This window comes from Elaeis guineensis, chromosome 16 (assembly GCF_000442705.2).
Source record: "Elaeis guineensis isolate ETL-2024a chromosome 16, EG11, whole genome shotgun sequence".
NCBI classification, from domain to species: Eukaryota; Viridiplantae; Streptophyta; class Magnoliopsida; order Arecales; family Arecaceae; genus Elaeis; species Elaeis guineensis.
Window position 1 is genome coordinate 10,246,352 of NC_026008.2, and position 13,195 is coordinate 10,259,546.

The window sequence follows — 13,195 nt, forward strand, 5'->3', positions numbered from 1 at the left end:
TAATGCATTTTCTTGAACCATGTCATGTTTATACTAAATTGATGGCTGTAGGTACATGAACTGGTCTGGCTGTGGAAGAGAGTTATGCAGAAACTAAAATTCGTTATAGCCTTCTGATTCTGTATATTTTGACTTCTTTTACCTTTTTTTCTTTTCTTTTCTGTTCTGCCTTGATATTCTGCCTCTGGACGTCCCAGAACAATGGCGACACCTTTAGAAGAGTTGGACTGCACATATTAGAGTGACTGAAGATCTCATAATTCCGGGAAAAGATATATGTCACAAAAAATATTTAATTTGAACTGTAGGCTCGTGAATATGGTTGAGACAGAGACCTTTCTCCAAGTAAATGGCTAGTATAAACTATTCCAAAGAATTTTGAGTATAAATCAGTTGTCATCCTTGAATAGCATGCTAGAACACCACAGACAACCTTTTGAGTTCCGAGCTTGATTCCTGGATGAGTGAAAAAAATGGTAGAGCATTCTGGATATTTTCCATGCGTTACTTCTTCCAGCTTTTGACAAATTGCATTTATTTATCGTCTGTGGCAAAGAACTATTCCATGTCTCTCAAAAACTGAAGGCAAATGACCTTTTTTTCTTCAGCTGGATTGGCAAACCGATGTACGTAAGGAGCGGACACTACCGATTATTGCCTTAAGATTACCTGTTAAAATTACAAATTAATACAATGCCACAATAAGTCAATAATTCTGATGTGAGAATTATATATCGCAACAAATTCATTTTGGAGCCGCATATGCAAATCAGATGTAGAAGATTGCAGATGCAGCAACACAACAGATAAGAAACAGAATTACATTTCTTTCAACTCCACCCTCAAACTCAAAGGATCAATTAATGGATCAATTTTTTTTTACACCAAACTTGAACCACCCAAAAGGGAAAAAGGGAAGCTTTAATTCCAATAGCATGTACAAAAGAAAAATTCACACTGTTATGGAACAAAGATCTTCAAAGACTGTCCTGATGTTAGGCCTCTCATTTACAGGAAGAACACATCTAAGAGATACAGTGAGCAATTCATCCATCACCGTTGGGGCTTCCTCCAAGCCAGCAATGTCTTTATCAAAGCAATCTGTTCCACGCCCCTCCTTATTGCACATCTGAACCCAATCAGTAAGATCAACTGCCCCAGATAGGCCTGAAATAATGTCACCAGCACTTCTTCGGGTTAGCAGTTCCATTAGTATCACCCCAAATGCATAGATATCAGCCTTGAATGATGGGCAAGGTTTGCTTGTGGTAGCTAATTCAGGTGCACAGTATCCTAGTGCTCCCAAATTTAGCATCTGCTCAGCAATACCACTTTGTGTCATAAGTCGATGAAGGCCAAAGTCTGTCAGCCGAGCAGTGAGGTCTGGACCAGTCAAGAGTATATTTGTTGGCTTCAGATTACCATGAGGCAGGGCCTTTTCATGATGAAGGTAGAATAAACAACCAGCCACATCTATGGCAACCTGTAGCCTTTGGCGAACTGATAAGCGCGAGTATCTTCTTGGCGTTGACTCTGCACACCATGAAAAGCAAAGATAGAATCCCACATTTCACCGAGGAGCATATCTTTAGTAGGAAAAAGATAAGTCAGGTATATGGCCACAAAATCATCAAATTTGCAAGCACCAGTTCGTAAGGAGAATGTCAATGCTAAGGTGTCAATAGAACAGCCAAAAAATGCAGCATCAAGGAATATATGTATCTGGGTGGAATAACAAAAACCATAGAGAAGATGGGGGGAAATGGGATGCACTAATGGAGCACAATATAAGAGTAGCCATCATGATCAATCCGGATAGTTTCTATACCATTGATTCTAGTAAAATTAGACCAAAGCCCAAGTCAACAAGGAAAAAGTTCTAAAGTTAATGGAATAAAGATGACAGATGACATTAATAGAAGACTAAGGGATATACAGGTGTGATGTAGACAATTAAAAATAGTTACAGGTCATTAAAATCCTCTTAACCAAACATCCAATTGGACCATACACTAATTATTTTTGCAGCCTTGGTCACAATTTTTCATTCAAATTCCATCTTAGATTGCATGTTTATAACTGGCAAGCACCAAGAAGTACTGTGACGTGAATCAGATGAGCAAAATTACATTTCAGCGAACAGCTTACTCAAAGACTGAACATTTAAAGTTACAAAGAAATTCATCAATCCACTTCCTAACTGTGCTAACTTCTATATACTTGAACACAGTTGAGATCTGATTATAGAGATGATGGTTAGTAGGTTAATCATTAACCATTCAGCAGTTTCCTGTAAATGATTGAAAAAGAGTTGCTTTGTATAGAGATGGATTTTAAGACATGGCGTGCCTTTTCAAGCTCAACCTTGTCCATGTCTGGTACTTCTGATGACAGCCATCCTTACTTTTGAGACCATTCTAAGAATCTTCATGATCTCAAGCAGTATGAATGGGCATTTCTAGAATATGCATAGTTTGTGTTCATGCAGGGTTGTAGATGATACATATTCAGAGCCAATGCAATACTCCTAGAGTTTCCGTTCACCATTTGGATTCTCGAAAAACACTTTAGCAAAAATAAATGACTAGAAAAATATTACACTGTCAATAGCTTATAGAACAAAAGGCTAAAGAAAATAGAGCATGAAGACTAGATTCACAATGTGGGAATAAGACTAGAATCACAATGTGGGAATGGGTTTGAATCCACTAATTATCAATCTACAATTGGGTAGATGTATGTTGTTGGCTTGTTGCCAGTACCTGAAGTTCTTACGGTTCCCTCATGCTCATGTTTTAGTATGTCCAGCCTAGATTTATGACCAAGGTTTGCAATCTCGATTCTAGACCCTATACAGGTACCATATTGGTACAGCTGTTAGCATGTCTGGAGTACATGGTCAGTTTAGCATATTGAGACTCGATACATCCCACACACCGAGTCTCGATTTGGCACTGGTATAGTACAATTCGTACAGATACAGCAAATCTTGTTTACGACACATTTTATCTTTATAATTGCATCTATACTACACTCATCTCATATGCCTACAGCCTTACTATTTCCCAACCTTAAGCTAGTGCCAACCTATTTCAAGTCCTCTAAAATTTTATCTACCATTCAAAGCAAGGTTTGCCATAACGTATTGAACGGGGGGTACGAGCATATTGTACCATAATGATTTGGTACTGGTACATGGTATAGGGGGCAATATACGGACACTCAGTAACCGGCCCCGTACTGACACAATAACAGGTTGGCACTAGTACGAGGCCGGGTACCAAGATGGCGAATTTTGATTCAAAGACTTGTCGTGACCAAGGACACTACAAAAGCGCATGTCCTTCGTATCCACCTCTCTTTCTTTTGTATTGTAGATCTAAGGGAACATAGGGGGTATCATGCAGCAATGATCTTGATGAGACCTGTTTGACATATTTGTTCCCAATGAAACTAATTTGGAGGAATCTATAATTTGAATTACATTTACTTATGGATTGCTCGATTGTAGAATTTTACTGATTTATATAAATGATTGGCTTGAATTATATTTGGGTATGTTAATTTTTATGTTCATGTGGAGATGGAGTTTGGATAGATCCTTTTGCCATTAAAAGCACTTTTGGGGGGACCATTGCAGCATATTTCCAACACCAGCACACAATGTGCCAGTACAAAAAGCAGCCCCATACAGAGTGTCGGTGTCTGATACCATACCATTCCAGCAAAAAACAGGGATGATGTCCAGTCCCGATATTTGAAACCTTGCTTATAGGATCATGAACTTTTGGGGAGCTCATTTCCTTTGCCTAGCATTTGTGGAGATGCCCCTTTCTCTCTTAGGTATTGATCTTTTCATGGTTGGCCAACCAAAAAAAGATCCTAGCTGGTGGGAATTTAATGAAAATAACTTCTATGGCCCTTTAAGATGCGAACTTTGTGGGAAAGCCGAGGAAACTGCTGACCACTTATTCCTTGCTGGTGAGTTTTCCTTGGCTATCTGAAGGACCTTTGGGAAGAAGCTTTCGTTTGATTATTATCCCGGGGATTTTATGGCATTGGGGTCAACGTAGCACGAAAGTGTTTCCAACATAGATGGAAGAGGCTGGGATGTCTTTGGAGAGGTCATCAATTAGTGCTGGACTGGGCATCAATTAGCGATGGAGCGGTCATCAATTAGTGAGGAAAGTGTTTCCAACATAGATGGAAGAGGTTGGGATGTCTGGCTGGAGAGGAACAATAGGATCTTCAATAGAAACAGAGGAAAGAGCGAAGTTAGTAACTTCACAGATCAAATTCTTGGTGGCCAATTGGGCAAGTACATGCAGCAATAAAAAACTCAGAAACATTGTTCCTGTACCTTAGAAACCATTGTAGCATGGAGATCAGGATCCAGTAGAGGATGGATCTCTATCCGAGGGTGAGTTCTTTTGTCATAGAGGATGTTGGACAGATGGGTTTTGTAAAGGGTGTAACCCCTCATGAATCTGAAGTTGGGACTCTAGATGTCATCTAGTGTTTTCCTTGTTCATTTGTTAATACATTGATTGGACCTCGTCCCATCCTTTCCTTAAAAAAACAGTGATACCGCACTAATTTTCCTGAATATGTGACTTAAGGTGCTACTTTTCTCATGATTTATAAGAATCATCACACAGTTTGAGGAAACATTAGGTGTTAATTATACTAACATGTCATATTTCATCTAGATTAATCTTCTTAAAATTTATTTCGCTCCCAAGATTCCACATTGATTAAAATTTCAGGGATTTTCATAATTGCTAATGACTTAAGGCAACCTGCCTAGATGACTGCTTAGCAACAATATTTTATTATGCATTCCTTTGGCCTCCTGTTTTGTGGTACGCACAACATCTATAACATCAGCAATACATGTATAAAAGTGAAAGCAACACACTTTCAGCTTAAGTATTACTTCTACCATAATTCGCATATAAGTTATCAACTTGAGCTAGATTCTAATTTTATGCACAAGATGGACATTTCTGATGTCAAAAACATAAAGATACAAATTACCTGGAGAAGACCAAAGCCATAACAGATCAACCATAAATGACATAGAGCAATCCAGAGACTGTTGGAAATCTGAAGAAATGACAGCTTGAGGTTATTGAAAGTCTTACCATAAAGATAGTGTGCCAGATTATCTCCATCAACATAATCTGCAACGATCAACCTCTCTTGCTCCCTTGGGCCCCAATAATAACCCCTCCAAGAGATGATGTTTGGATGTTTGATGGTTCCAATTCTTTTTGCCTCCCTCGCAAATTCCTTTTTATGTTTCACAAGGCCAACCCGCAACCACTTGACAGTCAACATGTGCCCACTATCTATTGTTGCTTTATATGATGTACCATGGCTGCCTCTACCAAGAACTTCTGCAGGGGCACGAGACAATTCTTCAGCCGTGAACATTAAAGAGTTGTCCAACAAAAACAACTCTCCAGCAAGTCGATCTGGTGAATATACATCCAACTTCACTGCTTGTTCAGATATATGTGAATCAATAACATGAGGTGAAGATGAAAATGGTGACCCTAGAGAAGACTTCCATCCACTGAGTGGAGGACAATCCTCTAGCACATCAAGCTTTGTACATTCTGAAACTCCTTTTGAATCAGAATAACCATATTCCACAGCCTCAGTTAACAACTCTTTTTGCGCAGACATTGATCTAACAGCTGCTGTTAGCAGATGGTCATTTGAGAAACTCATTGAAGTAGGTACAGCACCATCTTTTGGAAACTTAAATGTGTTAAGTGGGCCAAAAGTCCCAAGTTTTAAATCTCTTCCAGTAGTTCGGCCTCTTCCACAAATTTCTTGAGTCCTTGCTATATATAACATCATTACTGCAAATAAAACCAACATGACAGCACCAATGGAGCCAACAATAAATGCTACTCGAATGCTAGACTTCAGACGATGACTCCTGCTCCCAGAGAATCCAGTGTTATTATCTCCTGCAGGCAGGGCATCTGAGAAGACTAGTAAAGCATTTCCAGGATGAAATGAGGTGCTTGGGAACCTCTGCAAATTTTGAGGAACAGTTCCTGATAGATTGTTGTAGGAAACATTCAATACCTTTAGACCTGGCTGAAGCATATCAGGTATCCTTCCCTTGAAATTATTGAACGATAGGTCAAGAAATTCCAACCCACCAAGCTTACTTAACTCACTTGGAAGCTCCCCAGATAAAGTATTATTTCCAAGGTCAAGCAATTTGAGCCTTTGCATGTTACCAATTTCTGGAGGCAGTGAAGTAGATAACAAGTTATTAGATAAATCAAGGCTCTCTAGATGAGTATAAGAAGGCAGTACGAGTGACTCGGTTGAGCGTGGGCTTTGAAGTGGAACAGTTCCAGTAAAGTGATTTCCCGATAGATTCAAACTTGTCAAAGTTAATGATCTAAAAAGGCTTGGCAAAATAGGTCCTGTAAATTTATTCAAACTGAGATCCACAAACGACAATTTAGGATAGGTTCCTAATACAGAAGGAAGGGAACCTAATAAAGAATTATTCTGAATCTTGATGGATATTAGATTGGCAAATTGAGAGGCCTCATTTGGATACTGTCCTGATAATGCATTTGAACTTAAATCAATAGCCTCCAATGAATCTCCCCAATACTGTATCACAGACAGGTCACCAGAGAGCATGTTTTTACTCATATCCACGGACACACACATCCCTAAGTTAGGGGGCAAGGAACCTGACAATGCATTTGAAGACAGATTCAAAAGCTTCAAAGTTGTAGAGTTAATAGCTTTAATATAACCTGCACAAGTGACAAACTATGGTTATCAACTAGTGGGTTAATAGCTGTGTCAAATGAATGAATATTGAATCATACTTCACCAAGACCTCTCAATGAAAGAATGTTAACCATGCACTGTCTTAATAACCGATATCAATAGATTAAGATTGAAAATTAATAGAAAATTTAAGTGCCTCACACAAAGCAGTTGACCAATATGCAGCTAAATGTGTCAAAACTGATGTAAAAACCATGTATGTGCATGCAAAAGGAGAGAAAAGGTACTGAACCACGTCAAAATGATCTCCTGTCACTGGAGCCTAAAAAAAAGAGGAAAAATCAAATTTGTATATTTTGACTATTACATAATCAAGAAATGTGACTCTCTATATGAGTTGATAGTACAGATAGTCTAGAAACTTTTTTCTTATAAATGGCTAGAACACCTTGCCATACTCTTTTTAAAAACTTATGCAGGTTCTCTAGCGTCTTTCCTCCTTTCAATGATCCTACATAAATCCATGGCTCTCTCCTTACTGGGACATTTGACCCCGCTATGTTACCACCACAGATGCTCTACTAGTGCCATCCATTAGCTTTAAATATAATTCGCATTGTTGCTCCAGAATTAACCAATCCCAATCATTTATGCACAATTTTATAAGCATTTGCAAGATCTATACCATTCATCAAGCCAAACCATTAAAATATTATTTGCCTCTTCTTAGATGGTTTTATTGAGCATTCACCAAACACTCCATGAAAATTATCAGACATGCCTGACACGATTTCCCCAAAAATAATGATCCTACCCTCATATGATTAGCCAAACCTAGTAACAGATTTTGCACTAGCGAGAAATCCAACCTGAACCAACTAGACTGCACCAAAATAATGTTTTTCCCCAATGATGACCAGTTCATTTTTGCTGTATATATAATTTCACAATAACATCAAACAGAATCACACATGTAATACATATAATACTAAAATGAATTTCTTATCTTATTGAAAAGATTAAATTAGTCCCTGGGCAAAATACTATAACCATTTCATAAGCGTGGTATCATATTCTAATGCCTACAAAACCAAGTTCTGACAAAGTGATACAAAATAATCTATAGATGTCCAAATTGATGTAAGAAAGGGTGACGATCCCCACAGCTCGATAGAGTTTAGGATAACAAAAGCAGTTAGATATAATTGGTAAAACCCAAAATTAGACCCAAATAATTATTTAAAAAGAGCTGCTCTACTATATATTGTATAAAGAGAAATCTTCTGTGATAGTTATCTAGCTTAAAGTTGACCTTCAACAATCTTGAATGCAGTCATGTAAGGAAGAAAACCCATGAAGAAAGATCAGAAAAAAGTCTCTCGCCCAATATTGTCACCTGGGAAAGAAAATCTGAAGTAATTCATTCAGGAGAAACTGAGACTCCTGAATCCCAAAAATTTACCATCTCAGCCATCGCTCCCTCCCTCCCTCCCCCTCTCTCTAGACCCCCCCCCCTCTTTCGCACCCTCTTTCCCTCCCTCCATTAATCTTTATCAAATGGTTACCCCACTCTCTTTTCTCTAAGTCTTAACCAGATGGAAGGATCATGGTCGTCCAGCCTTCCACTTACATTCATTGGATGAGAGGCACGGAAGTTTTCTTGCAGGAATTATATGCTAGAATGTCAAAGTTCAGTGCAGGTAATAGCATCTAGGGTTTGATTTGGGCATGACAGAGGCCTTATGAGGGATATTTACTGAAATTTTACAGCAGGCCAAAAAATTGTTAGGGTTGAATTAATTATGTGGGGACATGGAGTAGACCTGAGGATGGACGATTAGTTTTTTTTACTTTTGATGATACTTAGATGGGCTAAGGCAAGGTACAAGAGGAAGAAGATAAAGGGACTAACTTACTGTTTGTGGCAGCTAGGACTGGAGTTGTACCTTCATAGCATGGAACCATACACAGAAGATGAAGACAAAATATTCTTATTTTTATCGACCAAAATCCTAAATGTAAATCAAAATAATGGATATCACTAATCTGACCTCCTCATAGCTGAATAACAGAAAAATTCAAAAGAGAAAGAATCCTTTCTATAGCAGGCCAGCAAGGATTGATACTAATTAAGCATTTATGTTCACTTAAATAAAGCATTTTCAGCAATGTATCAGCAAGAAGATTGGTGATAGGGTTTCATATTTCATTCAATAGAGCAATTAATCTATGGATTTAATATCAGCACCCTCATGTAATAGGGAATAAGCAATATTAAGGTAGCATAAAATTGCCTTAATAAAAAAAGGACAGGTAGAGATCCTTAAACATCATTGCTGCCTAAAGTTTTATATTAAAAAAAAAAAATCAAAATTTTTTTTCAAGAACTAGAACCAGAGGAAGCCTAGCTGAAATCAGGTGAGGACGGGATAATTACTAGTATCAACAATTAGTGACTTTACCAACTGAGCCAGTTGCATCCTCCCGTAAATAAAAGCTTTAACAGAATAAAATAGGGAATTTATACTACCAAGATGTCTTCTATATCCCTTCCAAAACATGTTCAGCTCTCCTTAATCTTTGTTTTCTGTCGAGCTCTTAAATGGATGGAATTCAATATCATGAGCCATCTTTTGGGGAATAAGGGCTAAATAGGTAGCATAAAGTGCTTAAGGAACCTTTTTACATTATTAGTTTATCCTTAAGAAATGTCAAAGATTGGATGGAATAAGATAACAAAGCAATCTAGCCGTCTTCCAGATCGCTCTGTTCCATATAGCAACCTTCATTACTGAAGGGGACTTTAGGTGTGGGTGTGCAAAATGGCATATATCTTCATTAAAAAAAAAAAAGGAGAAAAAGAGTAAGTTACAAAAACCCCCCCCTGAAGTTCATGTTTATTACACTTACATCCCAAAGTTTGCAAAACCTACATTACATCTAATTAAATTAATGGCGTTAGTGAAACCGTTTAACTCATATGAAAAGTCGAAATTGCCCTTGGATAGAGAGGATGATGCACATGTCTTCTTATGTCCTTGGATGGTTGTTGTGTCACTTAAGATTATTTTGATCATTGTTGATTTTTTTTTTCTGATGTGGCATTTGGGTCTCATTTAAGGTGAATGGTTTAACTAACATTCTGTTAAATTATGGGTTAAAGCGTTGAATAAAAATAAACCTCAAGAGGGTAAGCGAATGTTTTTAAACTATTGGATGTAAGTATGATTTACCTCTAATCTTAAAGGGGTTTTTGTAATTTACTCAAAAAAAAACTATTCTCAGGGAGCAGGTGTAGGAGTTAATTTATGAAGAGATTTTGCAACAAGTATGTTACATTAGGTAGAAGATTCTTGCTACCAAGCATTTATCTCTTCTACCTCTCCATTTCCTCATTCCAATCAACTAATCTATGACACTCAAGGTCATATGGGCAAAGCCTCCATTCCTAACTCTCAATAAGATTTTGCAACACTCATTTTCTTTCTCATATTGAGACCAATTGACCTTGATCTATTTATACTTGTTTTTCTTGACCACTTGCTTTTTCAATTAAAATATTCACACTGCCATCTTCCTCCAGCCATATCATTCTTATATGTCTCCACCTCTCCTCTTCTACACCACTTTTTATATTCTAACTTAAATTGATCACTTGAAAAAATGATCTTTTCTCAAGTCACTCCTTAATTACAATTTTTCTCGGCCACTTGTAAAATCTGGCATGTTTAAAATGATACAAATTTTTTCTTTTATTTTATAACCAATTTTAACAACTTCTCGTATGGTACAAAAGTTGATCCACCTTCATGCTTTTCTTTCTCTCACTTAATTCCTTTATTCGCCACAATACTTATTGAATTCTCCCAACCTCCATACTCCCTTATCATTCTCTTAAACCTCCTCGAAGCTTGATATGTTATGGCTACATTATGAACTTAAGGTTTCATTCTCTGATTTTCATTTCCAGCCTTCAGCATTTTCTTGTTTGATCTAGACTAAGTTTGAGGGAACCTCTAAAAAAAAGTGGAAAGTAATTATGAACTTCCCCAAAAACAAGAAAGATATCTTGACATGGATGGCTTTTCCCTAAATCTGGATGGTCAAAGCTATTAGTAAGTAGCATCAATTTAGTCTGCTCCTTCTACCTAACAAACTGAAAAAGAGTGGTCCTATAGACATGTACAGCCATTTCAAGGCGCAGGTCCTATGCTGCAATTCACGTGGCACATAACCACTTCTACATGTGCTTGCACACAACCAGCCATACATGATCCTGAGAATGCAATTAATGTGGCAATTAATGTGGCACACAAACAATCACACACAGGCCCATCAGTAAGTCTGCACAGCCAACCATGTGCAGGCCCGTCAGCATGAAAGCTCATGCATGTAAGTGGCTATGCGTGTGCATCAAACTTTTCCTTTTTGTTTAGCTACAACCCCCCCAATCTTCTCAAAGTAATATATCACAACACTAGGTTCATTTGCCAAATAACAATCCCTCTACATACGGTTCCAACATCATCTAGTTCCATCCATAATCTCTTTTCAATGGAAACATGAAAGGTTCATCAAGCTATAGTTAGATGTCACCCTCAGATTTTATTTAATGGAATATGGACTTCTTTCACCAATACTTTCAATGACAGCCATTTACTAGCAGCGTTGGCTTCACAGCATTAGTTGATCCTCAAATAATATTGTAACCCAACAGGCTAAGCAAGTATGAAATTGGTGCAGACTTCCATTTCTTTTTTTATTATTTCTAGTAAGTTTCTCAGGTCCTCAATAAGTTGGTTATCATGACATGAAAGAACGAGCATTTCATCTAAAGCAGCCAGCCATAAAACTAAAATCAGCTTCCACAAGCCAAAATATATTTACCTGTAAATCCATTCCCACTGAGATCAAGCTCCATCAACTGCATTGTACTCCCAAAGAGAGCTTCTGGTATATATCCATACAGCTGATTGCTAGCCGCCCGGAAAATTTTTAAATTGTACAAAGAATCAAACGTTGGAAGCTCCCCATTAAGCTGATTGTAACCCAAATCCAAAACCTCCAAGCTCTTAAACACCCGTAAAGAATTGCTTGAGAAGAAGCCACCATTTAGCTTATTGTTGCTCAAGTTCAAGTACCGTAGTGTATTCCCCAAGCTCGAGAGGTTGCCCGAGTCCATGCGGATCGGCCCATAGAAAGCATTGTTACTCAGATCAATGTATTCAGCGTTCCAGAGCTCGGACAGCAGCACCGCAACGTCCCCCCAGAAGTTATTGGACCGTAGGTCCAGCACCCTCAGCTGCTGGAGTTTCCAGATCCCGGTCGGGAATCCCTGTGTGAAGTGGTTCCTCGAGAGGTTGAGGTGGGTGAGCCTGGATAGCTCCGTGATCCGCCGGGGGACCGGGCCGTAGAACTGGTTGCCAGACAGATCGAGGTGCTGCAGCGAGGCCATGGTGCCTACGGTCGGGACCAGGCGGCCGGTGAAGGCATTGCCGGAGAGGGTGAGGTTCCGGAGCGACTTGAGGCCGGTGAGGGTGGTGAACTTGAGGTCGCCGGCGAGGCCGAGGCCGTCGAGGGCGAGGGAGACGACAGCGCCCGAGTCGTCGCAGGAGATCCCGCGCCAGTCGCGGGGGCAGGCGGCGGATCCCGCCGTCGGCGGCTTCCAGGAGTCGACGACACGGAAGGGGTCGGTGTGGATGCCCTTCTTGAACTCCAGGAGCGACCGGATGTCGTCGGAAGGCGAGGCGGTGGACAGCCGGCGGAGGGCAGTGAAGAAGAGAAGGTGGAATAGGAGGAGGAGATGGGGGTGGGGATCCATCTCTTCGTCTCTTGCTTCCCTCTAGGCTCCAGAGGAGGAGGAAGAAGAAATCCTAGCGGGCGGTGGAAACCCTAGGAATGGACATGGAGGAGAAAAGAAGGGAAAGAAGACGAGAGGAAGCGGAGAGGACGTTTTTTTTATATAGAGCAAGATTGGGGATGGTGCGGCGCAGAGAGAGAGAGAGAGAGAGAGTTGAAGAGTAGAGGGTGCCAGCAGAGAACAACAAAGAATGAGAGACAGACGACAAAGAACGTAGAATGAGAGTGACAAGAGGAGAGAGAACCAGCAAACAACAACGAACACAGACTGTGCAGGACAAAAAGACGTCAGATAGAACAAAAGCTTCAGACACCCCTACATGATGTATGGCGGCCATGGGACTTTTACTCCATCTATGGGCATCCTGTTCTTTTAACTGGTGGGTGCAAATAACCTGCTAGCTAGTCCAGATTCTGACTCGACTCCGAGTATAAGTAGTTTGAATAATAAAATATTTAATTTTAAAATTTATAAATAATATATAATTTTAATTATATTATTTTTTATTATATATATATTATTAATAGATTAAGATTCGATTTTAAATTCGAATATAATCCG

General features: G+C 39.2%; 1 protein-coding gene across 1 annotated transcript; it reads right to left on the reverse strand.

Moving 5' to 3' along the window:
* Positions 1–709: 709 nt before the first annotated feature.
* On the reverse strand, positions 710–12,913 carry LOC105048588 (probable inactive receptor kinase At5g10020). The gene is made up of 3 exons (XM_010927934.4): positions 11,662–12,913; positions 5,145–6,797; positions 710–1,533 (listed from the first exon to the last, which is right to left on the reverse strand). Exons 1-3 carry the CDS (start codon positions 12,593–12,595, stop codon positions 953–955), a joined length of 3,168 nt encoding a protein of 1,055 aa, XP_010926236.1. The 5' UTR covers positions 12,596–12,913; the 3' UTR covers positions 710–952.
* Between the last annotated feature and the right edge of the window lie 282 nt (positions 12,914–13,195).